Source organism: Chelonoidis abingdonii, chromosome 3 (genome assembly GCF_003597395.2).
Source record: "Chelonoidis abingdonii isolate Lonesome George chromosome 3, CheloAbing_2.0, whole genome shotgun sequence".
NCBI classification, from domain to species: Eukaryota; Metazoa; Chordata; order Testudines; family Testudinidae; genus Chelonoidis; species Chelonoidis abingdonii.
Genome location: NC_133771.1, coordinates 115,380,866 through 115,403,003, shown reverse-complemented (window position 1 = coordinate 115,403,003; position 22,138 = coordinate 115,380,866). Strand labels below are relative to the sequence as shown.

Sequence of the window (22,138 nt, the reverse complement as noted above, 5' to 3'; positions counted from 1 at the left end):
GAGAATTGCAACTTTTCATTTTCATTGAAGTAATATTACTTCATCTGACCAGCAACTCTATTATACAGCATAGTGGTTTAGGGTTAGCTATTCAGAAGTTCCTCAAAATGTTTTGAAAGCTAAAGGTCACCTTTTTATCCTCTGTTTTCAGAATCTGAAATATGACCCAAAACATAGGATGGAGGTTATTGCATTTTACTGATGGGAATGGATACCACCAGATACAGGTTAAGTGATTTTTCTAAGGTTGCACAGAAGAGCTGTGACAGGGCAAGGAATTGAACCTGTGTCTCTTGTATTCCAGTTCAGTGTTTTTGACAGAAGATCACATTTACCTTCCAAATTTGTTCCATCCCATTGCAGTGGTACTCTTAAAGGCCAGACATCTTTATCTCCCTAGCCTACCTGCCTTCCCCTCATTTAGAAAGATTATGGAATTCCTGATCTGACATGTTGATGGAGATGGTACTCCCTATATCCACCTGCCCCCCCCCAGCAACCTCTACCTCAATTTCCTATGTCAGGTAGTGTACCCATTCCAACAGACAGCAATGAGGCAGTTTACAGGGGTACATTGGGCTGGAAAGGGTATTTGCTTAAGATGGGGTAGACAACCTACGGCACACATGCCAAAGCCGGCACACGAGCTGATTTTCAGTGGCACTCACACTGCCCAGGTCCTGACCATCAGTCCAGGGGGCTCTGCATTTCAATTTAATTTTAAACGAAGCTTCTTAAACATTTGAAAAACCTTATTTTATTTACTTACAATAGTTTAGTTATATATTGAAGACATCTAGAAAGATCTTCTAAAAACGTTCAAAAGTATGACTGACACAAAACCTTAAATTAGAGTGAATAAATGAAGACACAGCACACCACTTCTGAAAGGTTGCCGACCCCTGGCTTAAGAGATTCATGAACAAAACCACATTCCCCAACAGTAGAGTCTCTTCAGAGGTCCCAAAGAGATAGTCTACATTCATTTTGCCGCCTCCCCCTCTGGCCCCGTCAGCTCAGAGAGACATCTGTCTTCCATAAGACAGTTATATGCTACTTGATTAAAAGATACATACACATTGCTTTGCGTTGGCACCACAAGACAGGCATTTTGGTTATAGAAAAGCTGCTAGACACATGAGTATGACTAAAGGATTCTTGTATAGTAGAATTCTGCCAGTAGGCAGACTTTTCTAGTGTTGAAATGCTAACAGTTCGCTTTAAATTGTACGTTTAAGCAAAAACTTTAGACAAGAATTACATACCTGTGCATCATTTTTGCTATGTTTGCCCAGAATCTGAAACACAGAACTAGACCTCGTGTGATAAGTGTATGATGCAATCCCCAAAATATAGATATGTAATATTACTGTGCAATGCTGCTGCAATAAAGAACATGGCTAATAATTACATAGCTGCTGGAATCATGTGACCTGAAGATAGCAAAACTAGTGAATTTGACAATCTGTGACAAAGCAAAGTCAGCAATTCCTTGCCCTGGGGGAAAAAAGTTACAAGTTAAGCCTTGGCCTTGACAAGCTTCCAAGCAGAGACGCAGAATACCACCCCCCTCCCCCCCAACTAGTGTGGGTCAAATACTTAAGTCAGCATAGCCTCCAGTGACAAAATTAACACTTTGCCTGTTTCCTCTCCCTCCATACAGTTTTTTGAAAAGCAGCTAACAGCGCAATGTGTACCTAACAGTGACACACCTCTGCACAAAGAATTCTGTATCATGGGTAAAAAAAAAAAAAAAAAAAAAAAAAAAAAAAAAAAAGTTGTTCGCTGAAATGGTAAAACATGTCATGGTGCAAATTATTTTTTACCTAATGAACTGGAATTCTACTCTGTACCTTGAAAGAGGACATGTCCATTATTATGTAGAAAACTAGAGTAGTTTGATGTTCTAAAACAGTGTTCTCACCTGAACAATTCACTGGGTCTCTAGAAGGTGTGTGTTTTTAAAGGGACCATAAAAACCAGAATGAACTTTTAAGTCTGGTAGAATTCCTAGGGGGGAAAGTTAAAAAAAATAAATAAAAAACTAGAAAAAAGGCCAAACACCACAAACAATTTAGTGCCCATCTCTCCTCTGTATTCAGGAGAGAAATATCCTTTTCTACACAAATATTGTTTTTAAGTCCTGGTCTACACAAAAGAGCTAGGTTGATGTAAGGCAGCTTACAAAGACCTAACTCTTAATGTCTACACTAAAATGCAGCCTGCACTGCTGTAACTCACCCTCTAAACTGACTTAACTCCACCTCTGCAAGAGGAATAGCACATAAGTCAATGTAGTTAGGTCAATGCACTGTCACTGTAGACACTGCTGCTTGCATTAACTGCTGCTGCCTTTCAGAAGCCATCCCCCCAATGCCCCACGCTGACACTTAATGGTGCAAACCCTCCAGGCAAGGGCACGTACAGTTGACACAAGGAGTGTAGTGTGGACGTGCAAAAGCAGTTTAATTACTGCTGGGGCTGTTAGTCAATGTAAATTAGGTCAACTTAATTTTGTAGTATAGACACGCCCTAAGCAAGCTCTTGATAGCTTGAAATCTACAATAACTTAAAGCCGAATCTTGCAGTCCTCACTGAATGATGAGAAATCTGGTTGAGTTTTGACTCAGATTGCAGAATTGGACCACAGACCTCAAGAGCAATGGGAGAGACTGTGGGGGAGGCAGGGTGTGGGAAAGAAAAAGAGCAACGGGTCCATCATACACTGCAGTTAAAGTCAGAGATGCAGTCAGAAGGGTGACATTCCCTTTTGCCTGAGAACTCCAATGCAATTTCAGTTTGATTGCTTAAGACCTAGAGAGCTTCTTCCTGCTCAAGTGTATCCAGGCAACCCTGCCCTTTGAGTAGGTACTCAAAGTTCAAGTTACTCTTTGATAAAGGGAAAGTTGTATGCCAAGAGCATAATTCCTTACTATTTGTGTGTTTAAGTCCTGCAAGAAGATTTCACCATACCAATAAGTCACACGCTGTAGAGATGCTACTACATTAGTACAGTGTATTTATATGTGTGTGTGTGTGTGTGTATATATATATATATATATATATATACTATATTTATGCATGCATGACTGGATTAGCGTCAGTGCGGTTTAAGAGCGCCACGCCTTTGTTAGGGGAGACTGCCCTTGATCGGTAGAGACTGGGGCTCAATCCCGGTTGAGTACCCAACTTGTCCAGTAGGGGTCCTCGGCGGCAAACGAACCCCCTAACGCTTCACCTGCCTACCTCAAATATGAGGGGACAGTGAACGAGGAGAGTCATGCCGGCTCGACATCGCACCGAGAATTAAACAAGGTTCCGCGACCAATGGTGAGAACCAGGACATCTGACAGATAAGTGCGGCTACTGAACAAACCATTCTATGGACGAGACAAGAGAACCTGGAATTGATGGAAATCTTTAGTAAAAGGCAAAGATTATACAAATGAAGAAAAACATACATACAACAGTAGACCAATGAGAGGGAATATATGGAAACGAAGAGGGACTATGGATGGACAAAAGACCTACATCCACAGCTTACTTGAGAACAGCTAGTTACCAACGCTTTCAACATATAGAAGAGGAAGCTGCTACTCACAGCTTTGAGATAGACCAACTCCACTTACATCCCAGACTCAGGACCGAGGACAAGTGGTGAGCCCTACACCTGAACTGAAACTGTCACTGCCACCCCCTCTACTGCAGAGCACAGCAGCTGATATGAGGCAGAAGATCATGCGGAAGAAACTAGTCTACAGTCAATCCTCCGAGACCGGATTACCAGGCTTCACGTGGAGAGAGTACCTTCAGATAGTATGTTAGAAGATGCCAAAGAACCCTCATGACAATCCCTACTACCACCAGTAACTTCAAACCAATACTGGATATACGCTACAGACCTCTGTAATCCTTGGAGATGCTTGGCTACACGATCAAGAGACAGGTATGTAGCCCACCCTGGAAAATGAAGGTGGGAGGATAAAGTCAAGCGACTCGGAGAAGAGTTAATTCACTGGTGACTACGGAGGGTGTCAGAGATTAAGGATATAGACTCGGCTACTGAAAAAAATACAGGCCTGACACACACGAAAGCCTAGAGACTGCTAAACAAAGCTCACAGACAGGCTACCAGGCTAAGGAGGATACACGAGAGAAGCAGGAGGCCAAAAAGTAAATCCGCTGGACTTCTCCAAAAGAACCATCCAAGGGTACTCCCAACTGCAGATGCAAACCCACGAACAACAGCAGAGCCACCAGCAGCAGAAACTGAAACGAGTACTGGGAAGAAGCATATGGGAGAACGAGAAGATCATAACGCCAGGCAGAAGTGGCTGCAAGGCCTGAGAACAGAGCACAGCATCTCCCAGAATAGAAACCAGTCACATCACAGTAGAAGACATCCAGCAGGACGTGTCAAGAATATGAAGGAGCTGGACGCACCTGGACCAGACATGATCCACACCTACTGGCTAAATGAAACTAACAGCAGTGCGTATGAACGCCTAGCGAGCAAGATGAACCAGCTGTAGCAGCAGGCCGCCACCCAAAACTGGGCTAGACACAAGTGAAGGACAGTGCCATGATCATGAAAGACCCTTCTGGCAAGGGAGCAGAAGCCGCCAAGCTACCGACCAATAACCGTGCCTCCCCACAACATGGAAAGGTCCTATCAGGTCATCAGAGCGCGCCAAGCTACAGGACCACATGGGGCAGTACATGAGGCAAGCTCAGAAGGGCGATTGGGACAGACACCAGGGCTCAAAACACCATTGCTTAAGAAGAGGTCGCCCAAGACTCAAGGCGTAGGACAGACCGATGTCGTGAGCACAGCCTGGATTGACTACAGGAAAGCCTGACGGCCTGCAATGCCGCCACACGTGGAATTGTGATATGCTGTGCGCGGTGGGTTTATACCAAGGTCAACAGAAACACTAAGGACCGTCCTCAGGAACTCAATGGGACTTGGAAGACACACTGGAAGTCGAACTCAAGGCAGCTTGCACACAAAGTGCCATCAAGTGCAGCGGCATATACCAAGGTGATTGCACTGTCACCGCCTTGCTGTTCTGATTAGGCTTACACCCCTCAGCCAATATCACAAGGACTGGATAACGGTACAGTTCAGGAGTGGAATACCATCAGCCACCTTCACTCTTACATGGATGGACATACAAGCTGTTATGCTAGAATGGAACGAGACATCGACTCGCTAATCACCTGCCGCGGATCTACAGTGGGATATCGGGATGGTCATTCGGACTGAGAAGTGGGCCGGATGGTAGTGAAGAGAGGGAGGTAAGTCAAGACTGATGGGGTGGAAACTACCAGTGGAGCACAATAGCAGACATACAGACCAGCTAACAAGTTACCTTGGCGTCCCACAGTCAATTGGAAACCACGATAGAGGAGCAGGAAGAACAGCACATCAAGTATCACAAAGGGTGAAGACAGGTTCCCTGAAGACCAGCTCCAGTGGGAAAGAACAAGAATCCACGCCATTCAACAATACGCCCTGCCGGTCATCAGATACGCCTGCCGGTATTATGAAGCTGGCCAAAGAGGAAATGGAGGGCCGATGTGAAAACCCGGAAGCTCCTCACAATGCACGGAGGATTTCCACCCCAAGTCCAAACACCCAGAGGACGTATACCAGCGGAAAGAAACCCCGGAACATCCAGGAGTACATCAGTAAACGATGGCACAAAGATGAGCTGCTGAGAGAATTGCCTGAGGCAGCAGCGACATGGGAGGAAGACCAAGCAGATCAGTGCCAGGCAAGACAAGGACCCTGCATGGGACATGTCACCATCGACAGATAGCTTGAGGTGGCTGACATTGGGAAAATCCTACCAGTGGTGGAAGCTGGACTAAAGACAAGCACTGAGCCATCGATCATAGCCAGCACAGGAACAGACTGAGCACCAGGATCCATTAGAAGGCGAGGGGCTACCACACTAGAGAGGACCCAAGGTACAGTACTTGGCGAGAGGCTCTCAGAGACAGTCCAACACATAGTGGCAGAGATGTTAAGATGCAGGCAGGAACAGCAACAACTGAAGGCACAAACCAAGGCTGCATTGTGTACAGGACATTCTGCACAAGGTACTGGGTAGACCCCCCAAGACAGATGGGAGTTCCACAGAAGGTTGTGAGAGAATAAACAGGGGACTACGCATTCTGTGGGACTTCCAGATCCAGATGGACGTCAGGTAACTGCAATCACCGGAACATCGTGGTAATGACAAGGAGCAGAAGACAGCCGGTGGTGATAGATATGGCAGTTGCCAGTGACAGCAACATCAGGAAAAGGAATATGAGAAGTGAGAGTACCAGGGCCTGAAAGAAGAACTAGCCAGAATGTAGAAGTGCAAGGCCCAAAGTAGTCCCAGTGGTGGGTAGGGCACTCGGGGCTGTGACTCCTAAGCTGGGTGACGTGGCTCCACACAGATCCCATGAACAAATTCAGAGCTTCTGTCTCAGAGATCAGTGCTAGGCAACAGCTAATATTGCGCAAGGACCCTCAAACTCCCAGGCCTCTAGTAGCAGACCCCGAGGTTGAGGAAGACACTATTACCATCATAGGGTGAGAGGGGAATTTTTTTTTTTTATTTTATATATATATATTATATATATATATATATATATATAATATATTATAATATATATAATATATATATTATTATAATGTGGCTGGGTTGCCCTGACATAACAGTAAATAGTAAGTGATCACACTGAAGTAACAGGTTGAATCTCTTTAGTCCAGCATGCTCAGGACCTCACTGGTGCCGAACCAGAGAATTTGCTGAACCACGGGAGGTCAGCATGTAGTGAGTGTGTGTCTATTTTTAACCTCCCCAAGGTGAGCAAACAGAACAACACTTGCAATGCCACTAGCCAAGGGTTACCCACTCTCTTCATAACAAAGTATTAAGTGTTGTTACACAATTTTACTGTATTGGCACAAGTAGATAAAACATAAAATAAAATCATGCCGGACCATGGCTGTTGCTGGACCAGAGAGATCCAGACTAGAGAGGTTCAACTTGTACTTATTGTTTGCAAGGATGAGGAATTACAGTTTGGCCAATGAGGGAATCAGAATCACAGGACTGTAGGGCCTTTGAAAGGTCATCAAGTCTAGTCCCCTGCACTCATGGCAGGACTAAGTATTATCTAGACCATCCCTCACAGGTGTTTGTCTAACCGGCTCTGAAAAATCTCCAGTGAGACTCCCCATGTATTATAAGATCGGTTTCGAGTCTTGGGGCCTCTTAGGTTCATCTCTGCTAGTATATTCATAGGTTGCAGTTGAGGCTGGAAAGGTCTTCCCTCCTTTGGCTTGCCAAGTAGTTGCATCCTTTCCTCCAGGCAGACTTTGTTAGTCATTCATGGTTGTTATTTTATGGCTAGATCACTGCAACATGTTTTTACTTGAAGGCCAGCCCCAAAGCCATAGTAAGGAATGCTGTTTCCTGCCTTTTGAGCAGCACAGGGCAGACCAGCAAAGCTTGTAACACCTGTACAGTATTTTTTATTTACATGGTGTTTTATAGAACAGTAAGAGAATGATCCTGCTCCAAAGTATATCCCACTTAAAGCACTAAAACAGTTCCAATTCATTCCAAGAGTTAATCTAGATCCCAGTTAACCTGACTGCAGTTTGAGTCTGTCTATACAGCAAAGTGGCTCTCAACCTTTCCAGACTACTGTATCCACCTTTCAGGAGTCTGAACTGTCTTGCATACTCCCAAGTTTCACCTCACTTAAAAAGTACTTACAAAATCAGACAAATACAAAAATGTCACAGCACGCTTACTTTCTCATTTTTTACCATAGATTTTAGTTACCATATAATTATAAATCAATTGGAATATAAATCTTGTACTTGCATGTCAGTGTATAGTATATAGAGCAGTGTAAACAAGTCATTGTCTGTATGAAATTTTAGTTTATACTGACTTTGCAAGTCCTTTTTATGTAGCCTGTTGTAAAACTAGACAAGTATCTAGAGGAGCTGATGTACTCTCGGGGATACACAGATCTTCCAAGGGGTACACATACCCTGTTTGAGAACCACGGATCACTCTATCAACTGCCTGTATCTCCCCCCCCCGCCAACCCAATAGTTACCCTCACAGAAAAAAAGTTCAGGGTTGTGATATCTGAGATTGTGTGTGTGTGCTCCTGAATTTTTTATATAACCCATAGGATGCACCCAGATTCCTTGTTGATAGATGCATAGTCAAATGAATCCGTTAAAGGCATGCAACAACACCTTGAAGATGTGTAGCAAGGTTATAATATTTGCATAATTTGTTGTGTAATTGTATTGTGTAGTATCTGCAGCAAAGTCAATAACTGCATCTCGATCTTACACCAAGTTACATGGCAGTAGCCTCTTATTCAGATGGTCTGGAAATGTGTGCTTATTACAGATTAAATCTCAATTAATTCCTTTGGATTAAAGGACTGACATGGATATTATTAAAGTTTGGTGTAAATGGACTGATTTAGGAATAAAGAGCAAATGATAAGTGGATATAAAGTTTTGCCAACTGTGGGTGCTTGAAAAGTGCTACTTCTGGAACATGCTGTATTAGAGAGACTATGACTTATCTTCTATGGTTTTAAGCACTAAAACTTCATTTACTTGCTGAGGACCTTATTTGCACCACTCAAAGCCAAGATTAAACTGGTATGAAAAAGACCCTCAAGCTAGACTGCAGAGTATTCTCCCCAAAGAGAAATAATGCCCGCTGGCCAATTCTTGCCTATTCCCTGGATTGGCATCCAGAAAAACAAATCTTGATTGAATAAACCAAGGGACAGCTTGATACATATTCCCAAATGTTTCTCAATCCCCATCTTTTTGCTAAATCACTGTAATCTCTGAAGTTGACACTAGTCGTATTGTAAAAAGACCACAAAAAAATGGTGTGATGCAAGTCTGACTATTATTTTGTTGTTGATATTTACTTTTACAGCAACCACCTCACCTGACAAGTTGGGAAGTAGTTAACCTGCATGCTCAGGTCACAACTAGAGATCTGCACAGGTTACTACTGAAAGTCAGTTAAAAAAATTGCACAGTACTTTCTATATAAAGTGGCTCCATATGAACTAGCATGAAAGCCCTTCCTCTGGGCCAACAACAGTGGTTCAGTTCAACAATTTGCTCAAGAAACAGCTTCTGGTTACAGGGTTATGAAGAGCTGAACTCTGCCACTTTTATCCAGTGATTAGACAACCCATCCAACTTGATTATTCAAATTTAGACTGACAGTATATTGCTATATTTCTACTGAAAGAAACAGATTTCAATATAGCATACAGAGTTGACTAGGAGTTGCCCATCCCCCTTCCATTCGGATAGGAGAGGAAGAAATGGATCATCTATTGATAAAGTTGGGAGTTTTGTTTAACATGTTTTCCAGTATATTCTGCACATCTCCAACAATGCCAGGCAAGAAGCTTTTACTCATATGTAGGGCCCTACCAAATTCACGGAAATGAAAAACATCACGGACTGAAATCTGTATAATATAGGATAGAAGCACAAAAAAAGACCAGATTTCACAAGGGAGACCAATGTTTATCAAATTGGGGATCCTGACCCAAAAGGGAGTGCCGGGGAGTGGGGAGGGGTGGGGGGAGAACGGGACAAGGGAGACGATGTTGCAGTATTGCCACCCTTACTTCTGTGCTGCCTTCAGAGCTGAGTGGCTAGAGAGCGACGGCTGTTGGGCGGGTGCCCAGCTTTGAAGGCAGTGCCCAACCAGGAGCAGCACAGAAGTAAGGGTGGTAATACCCATAACCCCCTACAGAAACCTTGCGACCTCCTGCACAATTGCCTTTTGGGTCAGAACTCCTACAATTACAACACTGACATTTCAGATTTAAATAGCTGAAATCATGACATTTATGATTTTTGAAATCCTATGACCATGAAATTGACCACAGTGGACCACAAATTTGTTAGGGCCCTATTCATATGCTGCAGAGATTGGAAGCACAGCTTTGCTCTGCCTAGGGTGACCAGATAACTGAAAAAACAGTACAGGGGTGGGGGAGTAATAGGCACCTATATAAGAAAGTCCCAAAAAACAGAATTGTCCCTTTAAAAAGAGGATATCTGGTCACCCTAGCTCTGCCTAACTTGCATAACAAAATTCACACCCTATGTCAATTTTATTCAATAACCCCAAAATGAAGGAAAATAGTTTTGTTTATAAAGAGTTATACCGGATTACAGCACAGTGAAATTCAAACAGGGACACTGGAAATATTTACAAATATTCACTAAAAAGGCAAGAGACCTAAAGCTCAATAGCTATTCAGTCAGAAGACCCTCACCCCCAATTGGCTGCCTAAATATACTAAGCATTCAAGGCTTTCTGCAGTGCCCTGCATCACATTTCTTGTGTGGGTACTTTTCCTTAAAGCCCTGCTGTCATCTTCTCTATTCACTTTAGATAGATACATAAAGTGAGCCTTCCAAATCCACATGCAAGCTTCCCACTCCCATGAGACAACACTTGAAAAATAAATTCCATATCATGTAGTAATCTGTTTATGCTAGTGCAACCTTAGTTTGGCTGCTCTCTGAATACAGAAACTTTAATTTGTTAAAACAAGAATTGTTACTTCATGCAATAAATGTCGCACTTGGCAGCTGCCGCACAGAGTTGTGAGCGGCCAGAGCTTCATGCAATTTACGGGATTCTTGTCTGTGTTTTTATGACTTAAGAGCAAGAGATTCAGAATACCTCAGCTGTAAGCCACTTCCTTCTTACATTGCCATGCCACATGCAGACACAAAATTAATACATTTCTTTGTAAAAGGTTAGTATAAAGATATCTGAAAAAAAGAAGCCATTCACTCCAAAAGATCAGCTACAATTCAAAGGGGTTGATTTAAGAGCCCTGTAAGAGCAGGATTTTTACTACAGCTATTTTGTATAGCTTCTTTCATGCATGCTACCTCCCAAAGTAAAGTAAAGTAGTTATACAATTTTAGAAGAGTCCACTAAGTGTGTCTCCAACATGGGATCAGCCTTCACTCTCCAATTCCTTATCACTTACTCATTGGGTTGGCAGAACGCAGCCTACACAGTACATTCAACCCTTGAAAGTGCCATGTGATAGAGTACTGGTGACAAACAACATTCATTCTCTCTCTACTTGAACAGCACTTGGGTCATGTATGAAGGGGTGGGATGGGGTTGAAAGAAAAGGCAAGGTGGACACGAACAGAAGAAAAACAGACATTTGTGGTCTGGAAATTGTAGTTTCTGGAGGCCAAACCAACATATACCATTAGGATGCCCTTTCTAGGGAGATGTAGGGAAAGAAACTGAGCAGTTCAAAGAGAATAAAATCATTGTACGCAAAACTTGACGTAACTGAACTGTATCCCTGTAAAAACACATTTCAAGTTGCATCTATTCATACCCTAACAGACCACTAAAGGTTTATTTCATCACATCTGAGATTAAGTCTTCACCAAGCTTTGCAAACAAAGTAGCTAACAAAATAGTTAATATTTATTCTAGAATTCCGCTAATACTTCTCATATAGAAGGGTTTTGATCCACAAGTACCAACAGGACAGAACTTAAAATTTGACATTTGCAAATTCACTGGCAGTTCTGTACATCACTAGTATGCTTCAAAGACCTTACTTTGTCGTCTTTGGGGGGGGGGGGGGGATAATATGTAATACTTCCATCACAAGCTGTCATTTTGGCAGTCAGTAAATCAGCCCCAACTTTATGTCCCTTTAAGATAATTTAAACTCCTAGATAAAACTAAGCTTTTAGAGGAGAAAGTTAAGTTTATAAATCTCAACAAAAGCAATTCTTGACCAGTTAGCTTCAGTATAATTGTGCCTGATGCCAACTAGTAAAACGGGGTGGGGTGGGGGAACCACACAGTCTGTTCTCTGTAAAGCACTATTTAAGTTTCATTATAATGTAATTAAATTCTTCCCTTTTATAGTACAACTTTAATATGCTTGGCTTTTACACTTAGTATTACAAATGGATGTCTCACTAATTGAAAGCACTATCGTGGAATCCTTGTTGCAGCCTTATTTTAGGAATAGTTTCAAACATCCAGAGCAATACTTAGATTGGACAGTTCCATTACGTACACACAGCATACCTTGCAACTTCAGAATGTGTTCTGGGCCTCTAGAATCACCTATCCCACAGTGCCTAAAAGCCTTTGCATTGTATAACGACTGTTTCCAAGCATGAAGCAATGAATTTTGAAACAAAATTAAGAGGATCTGCAGGGTGTACTAGTGCAGCAGCACTGTTTGTGGCTTCCTAATCATATTATGAAATTCCCATTCTAGAACACGTTGAAGATCTCATCCTAGATGCATTGTGCCACGGCAACAAGATTCTGCAAATGGTTCTTGAAGGCCAGCTAGGAAAACTGCTTTTGGTGTGCATTGCAATATTGTTCACAAGAGCTCAAATCATTCCAACTTATGTTTTTCTGCAGCGCCTGTTTACCTAGGCTAGTTACTGGCTGAAGATAAATCTATTTGTTAATTGAGACAAAGAAAACTAAACAGTTCTATCTTGCATAATCAGTGTGACTAATACACACAATACCTGATTATTATTTTTTTAAGCTATGCTGCCTGCTATATATATATATATATATATATATATTACATAAAAATAAAATTTGTTCTATGGGAGGGGGAGGGATTTCTCCTTCACACCAAATTTACATTTAAAGTGAGAACAGGGTTTTGTTTTGGTTTGGTTTAAGTTTTATATCCTTGAATTTTGTAGGATCACAATGCATTTGTTTAGAGCACATGGTATTACAAGCAGGGTAGCTCAAATACAGTAAAGAATTGTGGCGACTTACAAATTCTTCATTAAAACTACAGAACTCTATGGCAAGATATTTAAGTCCCTTTGTTTACTGATTGTTTATAATTTGACTGTACTTTGCATGCTAGTAACTGTTCGCAGAACAGATTACTTAGTATTTTCAGAGGTGTAAATTAAGAGGGCTTTTTAGCACTGTGCATGTGTCATAAACAGAGAGTTAAGGGTTAAATATTTCTTTTACCTGTAAGGGGTTAACAAACAGTGAACCTGGAACACTTGACCAGAGGACCAATCAGGAGACAAGATACTTTCAAATCTGGTGGAGGGAAGCTTGTGTGTGTGTTCTTGGTCCACGTTCTCTCTGGGTTCTGAGAGGGACCAGACATGTAAGCAGATTCCTCCATCTTTCTGAAAAAATCTCTTCTGTTCTAATTTTAGTAAGTATCAGGATATTCTCCTATTGGCCTTTGCTTTTAACTCACCAGCTTTTGGATCTTATCCAACACTACACACCACTAAGGTATTCTTTCCCACTTTGAACCTTAGAGTCCAAAAAATGGGGTACCAACTGAAATTCTTTAAGCTTAATTACCAGCTTGATCTGATAGCTGCACACCCCAAAAGTATAGTGTTTTGGGACCTCGGTCCCCCAGAAACCTTTCCCTGGGGACCCCAAGATCACATTCCTTGAGTCTCACACAAAGGGAATAAACCATTTCCTTCCCCTCCTTTCTTCCTCCCAGATCTTTCCACCCTGGGTACACTAGGAGATCACCGTGATTCAAACTCCTTGAATCACAACATAGAGAGGAATGTCCCTTCCCCCCCTTTCTTTTTTCCCTCACAAGAGGCGATACTGATTCAAACTCCGTGAATCTAACAGAGGGAATGCACCTTCCCCCCCTTCCTTTTCCCTCTCCCACCAATTCCCTGGTGGTACAGACTCCATTTCTTAAGCCTTACCAGGGGAAAAAATCAAGTTTTTTAAAGAGAAAAAAACTTTTATTAAAAGAGAGTAAAGATAATCACTGTAAATTCAAGATAGAATATTACGGGTGTTTCAGCTAAGAAAAATGGAGAAAAGCCTCCTCCAGCAGAAACACAATTAAAATACTTCCAGCCAATACACTTAAAATTCTACCAGCCAGATACACATTTGCAAATAAAGAAAACAAACATCAGAAAGACTAAAACCACCTTTATCCTGATACTTACTAATTAGAAACAGAAGAGATTTTTTCAGAAAGATTGGAGGAATCTGCTTACATGTCTGGTCCCTCTCAGAACCCAGAGAGAACACGGACAAAGAACACACACAAAAGCTTCCCTCCACCCAGATTTGAAAGTATCTTGTCTCCTGATTGGTCCTCTGGTCAAGTGTTCCAGGTTCACTGTTTGTTAACCCCTTACAGGTAAAAGAAATATTAACCCTTAACTCTGTTTATGACAGCGCTAAATTTAGATTTGAGATTATGAAAAAATTACCAAAATGCAACGTCTCAGCTTATTAGTTCTCAGAACGTTAATGCATGCTTTCCAGACTCTAAACTAACTGAAGCAAGCTATTTTTCTATGCATCTCAAAGACATTCCCAATGGAAAAACAGGGAAACACGTTAGTAGACAGTTGAGTTACTGCACCACATATCTCCAACCGCAATGATTCACAACACAGGTGAACTACAGATTTTCAAGTCAACCATGATCATTTTCTGAAGTGATGAAATTCTTAGTGCACAAAATGCAGAGGTTGAGGCTTACTTTGGAATGCGGACATCTAAGAAGGTACACTGCACAAGATACCATAATAACTGAAGAAAAGCATTGTGTAATAAGCTAAATGCTGCATGCTTGGGCGTTTTAATTATGAGTGTATTACAAATAATCAAACCAGTTAAACAGAAGAACTATTTTTTTTTTTTTTTTTTTTTTTTTTTTAAACACAAGTGAAAGGCTTAGTGTCACTAAGGCTTGTCTACACATGCAGCTGCACCACTGCCGTGAGCCTGGTGAAGATGCTCTATGCCAACAAGAGAGAGCTCTAGTCAGCATAATAAAACCACCTCAGTGAGAGGCAGTGATAGCTACATGGGTGGGAGAAGTTCTCATACAGACATAGCACTGTCCACTCCGGCACTTATGTCGGTGTAACTTAGGTCACTCGGGGGGGTGACCCTTGAGCAACATAACTTATGCTGACGTATGCTATAGTGTAGCAATAGCCTAAATTGTATATACTCTTTACATACAGCTTAGAGACAATAGGCCTTTTATGCAAGAACCTGTGTTTAATTCACTATCGAGAGTTTTTATGCTCTACTGCAATAAAATCCAACAGCCTAAAGAAACAGCAAGCCAAACCAGTTGCTGACAGTGAACTCATTAACTCTCTAGAATTTACTGCACCAGATGAGAGGGATCTGTTCTCAACAACAAAACTGAGAAGGGAGTAGCAAATACAAGGTTTGTGCTCTCCCTTAGAAACTGCCCGCCAGTTACCCCACCCCCCCAAAATTGGGACTTTCATTCTATATTCCAACACATAGGAAGATAGGAAACCACCCCGCAACTGAACTTACTGTAGTATTTCCTCCCCTACCATACATTCCACTGTGAATCTGGGTCAGGGAGAGTCTCTCTCCTGCACTTCCTTCCCTAGCGCCTACAGGACCAGAGAAGTTAATGGGAGTTAGGCACCTAACTCACTGGAGCACTTTTGTAAACCCTAGAAGATGCAGATGGACACCTACAAGTGCCTCGGTAAATCTATCCACTCCGCTTTATGCGCAGGTCTTCCACTGAGTCATGGATTTTGAGCAAGTTACTTCACCTTTGTCAGTTTCCTGCACCTTCTAAATTGGGATATATTCCCCTAACTCACAGCTAGGTGCTTTGAGATCTCCAGATGAAAAGCTATAGCAGTTCAGAGTTCTTACGGCCTGCAAGTCTTGGAGTTAGTGGGGTTATGAGCAAAACTGAGCATGTTAGAACTCAAGTAGTGTGCAAGAATACGGAATCCTTACATCATGTATTTCCAGCCCTTTTACTTGTTGTTTAATTGTTTCATGCAATTTTAGATAAGCATCCTAGTGATCTAAAAAATGTAGAGCTATTCTTCCTTCCTATGATGAAAGCCCTAAAAAAAGGGGGGGGGGAATTTTCTGCCAAAAATACTAAAGTAATTTAATTGTTGAAGCTTTAATAGCACTTACTTCAATCTGGCACTGACATTAATGACTCTGGAATAGAGCAAAATCAATTGCTCTCCAAGCCTATTCCACTTTTCACCCTAGAGCTCTGATGTGAATACAAACATACAGACTAATACCACCAGCACAATTAGGTCATTTGCATTAACTGTTATAAAGAAAGGAATAACTAGATTTATTTTCTGCCATTTTATAGAACTGCAGACCTCCATCACCATGGTGATACCTAGGCAGAGAGCAAGATAGGGTGTTTATTTATGTTTAAGTCTTTAGATGTCTCATTAAAGTTTGCTCCTGCAGGAATTTTTAAATAGAGAAATTGATTTCTCGATAGAGCCACATTTGCAGCACACCCTTCTACCTCTCGGTTCAAATAGTATATAAGGTATGTTACCAAAGAAGGGATCCTTCTTTTTGTATTGAAATTCAGACTTGGAAAAAATCTTTAACTATAATTAAGCAGCCTTTTCTTCTGCAGTGTGAAAGCACACCAGAATGAGTCATCACTTCTGTATTTTTACCTACTGTTTCCTCCCTCATTTCACAGGGGTTCAACTAAACTGGTTCCAATCTCTTTTCTGGAAGGTATATCAAGTACCAAGAGAAACTGCTGAGCTTCAGTTCATCTGCAGATTTGACACCATCAGCTCAGGATTAAACAGACTGTGAATGGCTTGCCAACTACAGAACCAGTTTCTTCTCCCTTGGTTTTCACACCTCAACTGCTAGAACAGGGCCTCATCCTCCCTGATTGAACTAACCTCGTTATCTCTAGCTTGCTTGCATATATATATATATACACACACACAGACACCTACCTGCCCCTGGAAACTTCCACTACATGCATCTGACGAAGTGGGTATTCACCCACGAAAGCTCATGTCCAAAACATCTGTTAGTCTATAAGGTGCCACAGGATTCTTTGCTGCTTTTACAGGTACCAAGTGAGGCAAAGGCATTATAGCATTCTACTAATACATGATGGCTAAAGTTAAGTATCTTCTAAATGTCACTCTAGACTTATTTTATGAATTTTGTTTCCTGTATCAGCATGCAATTGATTACTGCTCAGCTCTTCCTTAAAGTCCTGTCACTGTAACTATCTGATTTCCCACCCCTACCATGACTAAGACTACTGATCCTCAAAAAAAGAAAAGACTGCAGACTATCCTACTTTAAATTCAGTACACAGGCATGTATGCAAGAGATTCTGGTGCTTTAGTATGATATCACCCAATTACCATTTCCCTAAACTACCTTCTGTTACCTTTACCCTTACAACAAGTCATCCCAGCACTCCTACAATCTCTATACTAGGGAATTCCAAGGAGGAAAAAAAAAATCCTACCAGGACACATGAACCTGTGCCAAATCACTTCAGCAACTCATTGCATTGAAAGAGAAGGTGTCACTTAAAGGTCTAGCCTCTCTCAGGACCAGGACTAAATTCCGTGGACATTCCACTACCTCACCAGTCATTACCCAGTGACAATGCAATCAGAACCCATAATGGACTAGAATAGTTAAAGAGGTGCCCCCATAATGGTAATAGTAATGCATTATGTGAACCCCTACTTTAGTCTCTTTCACTTAACTCCAGGAGGAAAGCCACTTTCTTCCATGAGGTATGCTAGAGAGTTTAGCTAGAGTCCTTCACAGCACTTTTTCCGTTAATCCTATTGAGCTTTGGGGCCTAAGGATAAGCTTGTGTTCAGAAGAGTTTAACATATTTGTATTAGTTTAGAGTTTCCAGTTACTTAAATGTTTGTGTAACCTTAGTTTTTTTTAAAACTTAGTTTTTAGTTGTTTAAAAAAGATTACACTTGACTCCTGAAACAGTATTCACCATTGTGAGCTTTTTAACCCATGTCTAGAGTTTTTAGCCTGCATCCACATTCAGTCCCAATTATTTACATCCAGCTGTGCAGGGCCTGAAGATAGCTAATAGGTGGTGCTAGAGAGAATGACCATCACATGTTCACAGATAGTGTCACACCCTTTAGTACAATGACAGGCTTTATTAAGAGAACCTAAGTTATTTATAAGTAAGTTTGTTACTAAAATTATTCCAACTTCTCGCATTCTCCATTTTCCATTTGAATCTGCTAATGGCCCCAGTTACATGTTCAGGCCAAACAGATTTATTGCTAAATACTGGATGTTTGTAGAACAAATTCCATCATAAACTTGTTAACACAGTGTTAACTGTCATTCTAAAGCCACACAGCCTGCTACTAGCAATAAGCTTGCAGATACTAGCTGAAAGGATTTTTGAATGTTACTGCAGTGCTTAAATGAGGTGTAAGAGGGGCCTATGGGAGTCAATTTGTGCAGCTTTTCCGGCCAGATAGAAGTGCTTGAGTAAACTGGTTTCAGCAGAATGGAGTCCAGGGACAAGCACAAGCTTAATTTACACCTTCCATAAAAGAGCTGGCACCTCTGGTGATGGGGCAACAAAAGACATAGGTTAAAAGCCACTAACACAGGGGACCCATTTGATACTGAAAACACCAATTACATATTCATCTTCATAATGAAAAAGATGAGGCTGAATTGTGGCAGCTGGTGAGAGAAGATGGCGGTGACATACAAGAGATTATTATTCCCTCTCCCTTTTTAAAAAATATAGTACAGGAATTCATTTTATGAATGACAGAAACATTTTATTCTTTAATCCATTGGTAACAGTACAAGCGCTCTCACCATTCTTCCAGTCTACCTTAGCCCACCCTTGGAATACACATTGCTAAAGATAGAAGGCCACAGCCCAATCACCTGCCACTGCAAAAGTTAGTAGCAAGACAGCTGATCATAATGGAAGTTCCCTGATCAACTCTACAAAGTCCAAAACACAAGGGCATCAAGTTATTTGCCAATATATCTATTCTCCATGGCCATTCAGCCTTTGGCCTCAACCAACATAATATTAATTGTTACACTGACATCAGTCCAATATGATTGGCACCACCAACTTATTTCACAGTTAAGTGGGCAACTTTTAGTCACTATTGATCTAAGTTGGATAAAACCTGACATAGCATGAAGAGGCTCCATATTTATTAATAAGCTAGAAAGACTGGGTGGCACAAGAGATTAAGATCCAAGAAATGGCTTTGTTATGTTTTCCATTTTAAGACAAAGACATTTAAGGGTAACATTTTCAAGAATGCCCACATAATTTAGAAGCCTCCAGGCCACTGAAAGGCAGGTAGGCACTTTTGAAAGTGTTACCCGGGATGATTTATCGTAAGTGATCAAGAGCTGGTACTTGACACTCGGGATGGTGTAGGAAACTATTCCACATTCTCATATACTACATGTGTGTATATTTGTTACAATTCATTTTTTTTAATTCTGCTTAATCACTTATGTTTAGTATTCACTTTTATAGTTACACTACAAAATCCTTGATATTCCAAGAGTTCATGCAGCAACTTCAGTAGTTTCTTCTCCATAAATATTTGATATAAGTCAGAACAATTCTATTGAATCCAAAATGAGTCCTAGTTCAGGGTTCTCAGCAGTGTGAGCTCAGTTACAGAAGTCAGGCATTCATATGCAGTGTTAAAAAATCCTGCACAAGGAAAGCTGGAAGGGGTATAATCTTTATAACTTTTCTATGTTTGTGCATTAAGCATGTCACATTTCCATCAAGAGTTAGTGGCAGGAAGGCAATAAACTTCACAACTTCAGCCCTTTTGAGTTTGATACATTTCCTACAGCAATACTTTAAATGTCTCTATGGTGTAACTACTCTCCAGAACCACCACTTAGGATAATTCATAATACTAACAGCTTCAAAGACGTATATGAAAATACTTTCTACGTATTGCATTAACATCTAGGATTTTGTTGTTTGGAGAATCCACATTCTGTTTTTAAGGTCAATCTAGGTACCATAAACTGTACTGAAATTGTGACTGGTAGTGATGTTGTTTGCTACATAGGTAGACTACTATGCACTATATTGTTTGTGCTTTGCTAACTTATGCTGGAATAAGACTGCAGATACTGTTCTCTTGGGCCCGCAAAGTTCAGTGGGAAAAAGTCATGAGGCTATCCAAGTAAGCAAGATGTTAAAAGCCATTCTTCACATGGAAAGCACATAACACTGAGCATGTCTAATTTCTTAGATCTAGAAAGACAGACACTTGAAATAAGGTGATGAGAAAGGGCAAAGAAAACAGATGTGTGGCTGGACACTAAGGGCTAAATATAAACTAAGTGAAAAAAGAAATGTCAGGTTAGAGATGTGTCTGCATCTTTAACCCATCTCATAGTGTAAACACAGCAGAGGCAAGTGTGATTTTATACACTGTGGGCTGTTTAATGCCTCAGCATAAGGTGAGTTGACAGAGTGACAGACTTTGGGTTAATTCTCTAACCCAGATGTGCCCCAAGTGCAGCATGAGGTTTGACTCATACAACATTCCTTTCCTCTGTATGTAATTGCAGGCTGTGAACAAGGTTTGTCAGCTGCAGGCTTTTATTGCTGGAGAACTCAAAAAAAAAATCCTATGCATTTTTCCAGATATACAAGTGAGTATTACCAGACATTTTGTTTTTGCATTGTCCAAGGAGTTGCAAAAAGACTGACCTCAGCCCTTCAGTTAACAAAGCAGACCAGAATCCTGCAGTTTAGAGATGTTTCCTCCAAACTTGAGCTGCATTGCATGCTTGGGTAACTTTAAGTCCACCAGGTTCTATGTACCAGCACTAACTTGGAATAGGCTACATTTATTTTAAAGCTATTTTAGAATGATGGCCATGAGTATAGCAAGATTGAATGAGCTTCACAGTTACCATGCTACTGAAATTCTGGAATAAATCAGAACAGTTTATGTTCCCCTAAATCAGGTGGTTAGCAAGACTACTACTGTCTTTTGAAGTCAGCTGTTAAGCCCTTAATTGATTGTGGCCAAACCAAATGCATGGAGACATATTAGATGTGTCCCAATTACAATGAATGAATGCAATAGTAGCCTGGCAGGATACAATGCTCTCTTTCTCACGTCTTCAAAAAGCTGTTGAAAGCTTTGTTATTGTTCTGAGTCCAGAGGAAAAATGGAAGTCCAGCATGGCCAAGGCAAGAGGGTAGAGTGAAGGAGGAGAAGACTATAAAGCCGGAGTAGAGCAAGTAAGTTTTTCCTCTGTTAAGATTGAGACAAGCATGATATCACCACAGGCAGACTATTTTCCTCTCTAGTTCTGTCGTGTACAACCCAGAAAGCAACAACGTCTGAAGGGGCCCCGGAGAGCTCGGGGAGAGACTAAACGTGCTCACTCTTCAAGTCCGTGCAGCCTCCCTCGTGCTCTTACCTGCGATGTCCCAGAGCTGCAGCCTCACCAGGGTCTTGCTGTCCCAGTGGATGACTTTGAGAGCAAAGTCCACCCCGATGGTGGCCCGGTAGTGCTGCGAGAAGAGCTGGTGCACGTACCGCTTGATAATGCTGGTTTTGCCTACGCCCAGCTCCCCGATCACTAGCACCTTGAAGAGATGCTCCCGGCACTCAGGCACCCTGGCGCCCCCGCCTTCGCCCCCAGCCATTCTCACCGCCTCCCCTGTGCCCAGCAGAGCCCGCCGCAAACTGCTGCTCCCCGGGGAGCTGCCAGCCGCAGCCCTCAGCAACGCGGAGCCCTGGGCAAGGGAGCCGAGACGCTGGGCCCTGCCTACGCGCGGGCAGCTTCTTGCAAACTTTCTCCTTGCCCAGCTACTTTCTGCCGCTGGGAACTTTCTGCCCCACCCCGGCCGCCAAACAGAAACGCAACCAGCTGACTAGAGTCACAGGACACGGAAGCCCGGCTCGTTATAAAACCCCTGGGGCGGGAGGGAGAGAGGAGAGGCGTGAGTGGCAGCGGGAGGAGCCCAGGCCCTGCCCGGCCCCGCCCCGCCCCTCCGCCAGTCCCTCCCCACCCACTGCCGGGGCGGAGGCAGGCGCCGCAGGCGTGTCCGGCTCTGCTCCTGCGCAGGCCGCGTGGTGCCGCTTGAGCGTGGGCGAGCTGTGCCACGTGCTGCCTGCAAGGGGCGGATCCAGGCTGCCCCCAGCGCTGCCCGAGTCGGTGGGGGGCCGTGA

General features: G+C 42.2%; 1 protein-coding gene across 1 annotated transcript in view; it reads right to left on the bottom strand.

Annotated features, from left to right (window-relative positions):
* RAB32 (RAB32, member RAS oncogene family) overlaps positions 1-21,848 on the bottom strand; it is a 56,583-nt gene extending 34,735 nt beyond the window's left edge. Inside the window, exon 1 of the mRNA XM_032794518.2 lies at positions 21,384-21,848. Within this exon, the coding sequence (XP_032650409.1) occupies positions 21,384-21,612 (229 nt within the window). The 5' untranslated portion in view covers positions 21,613-21,848. The remainder of the gene's footprint in view (positions 1-21,383) is intronic.
* Positions 21,849-22,138: the final 290 nt, after the last annotated feature.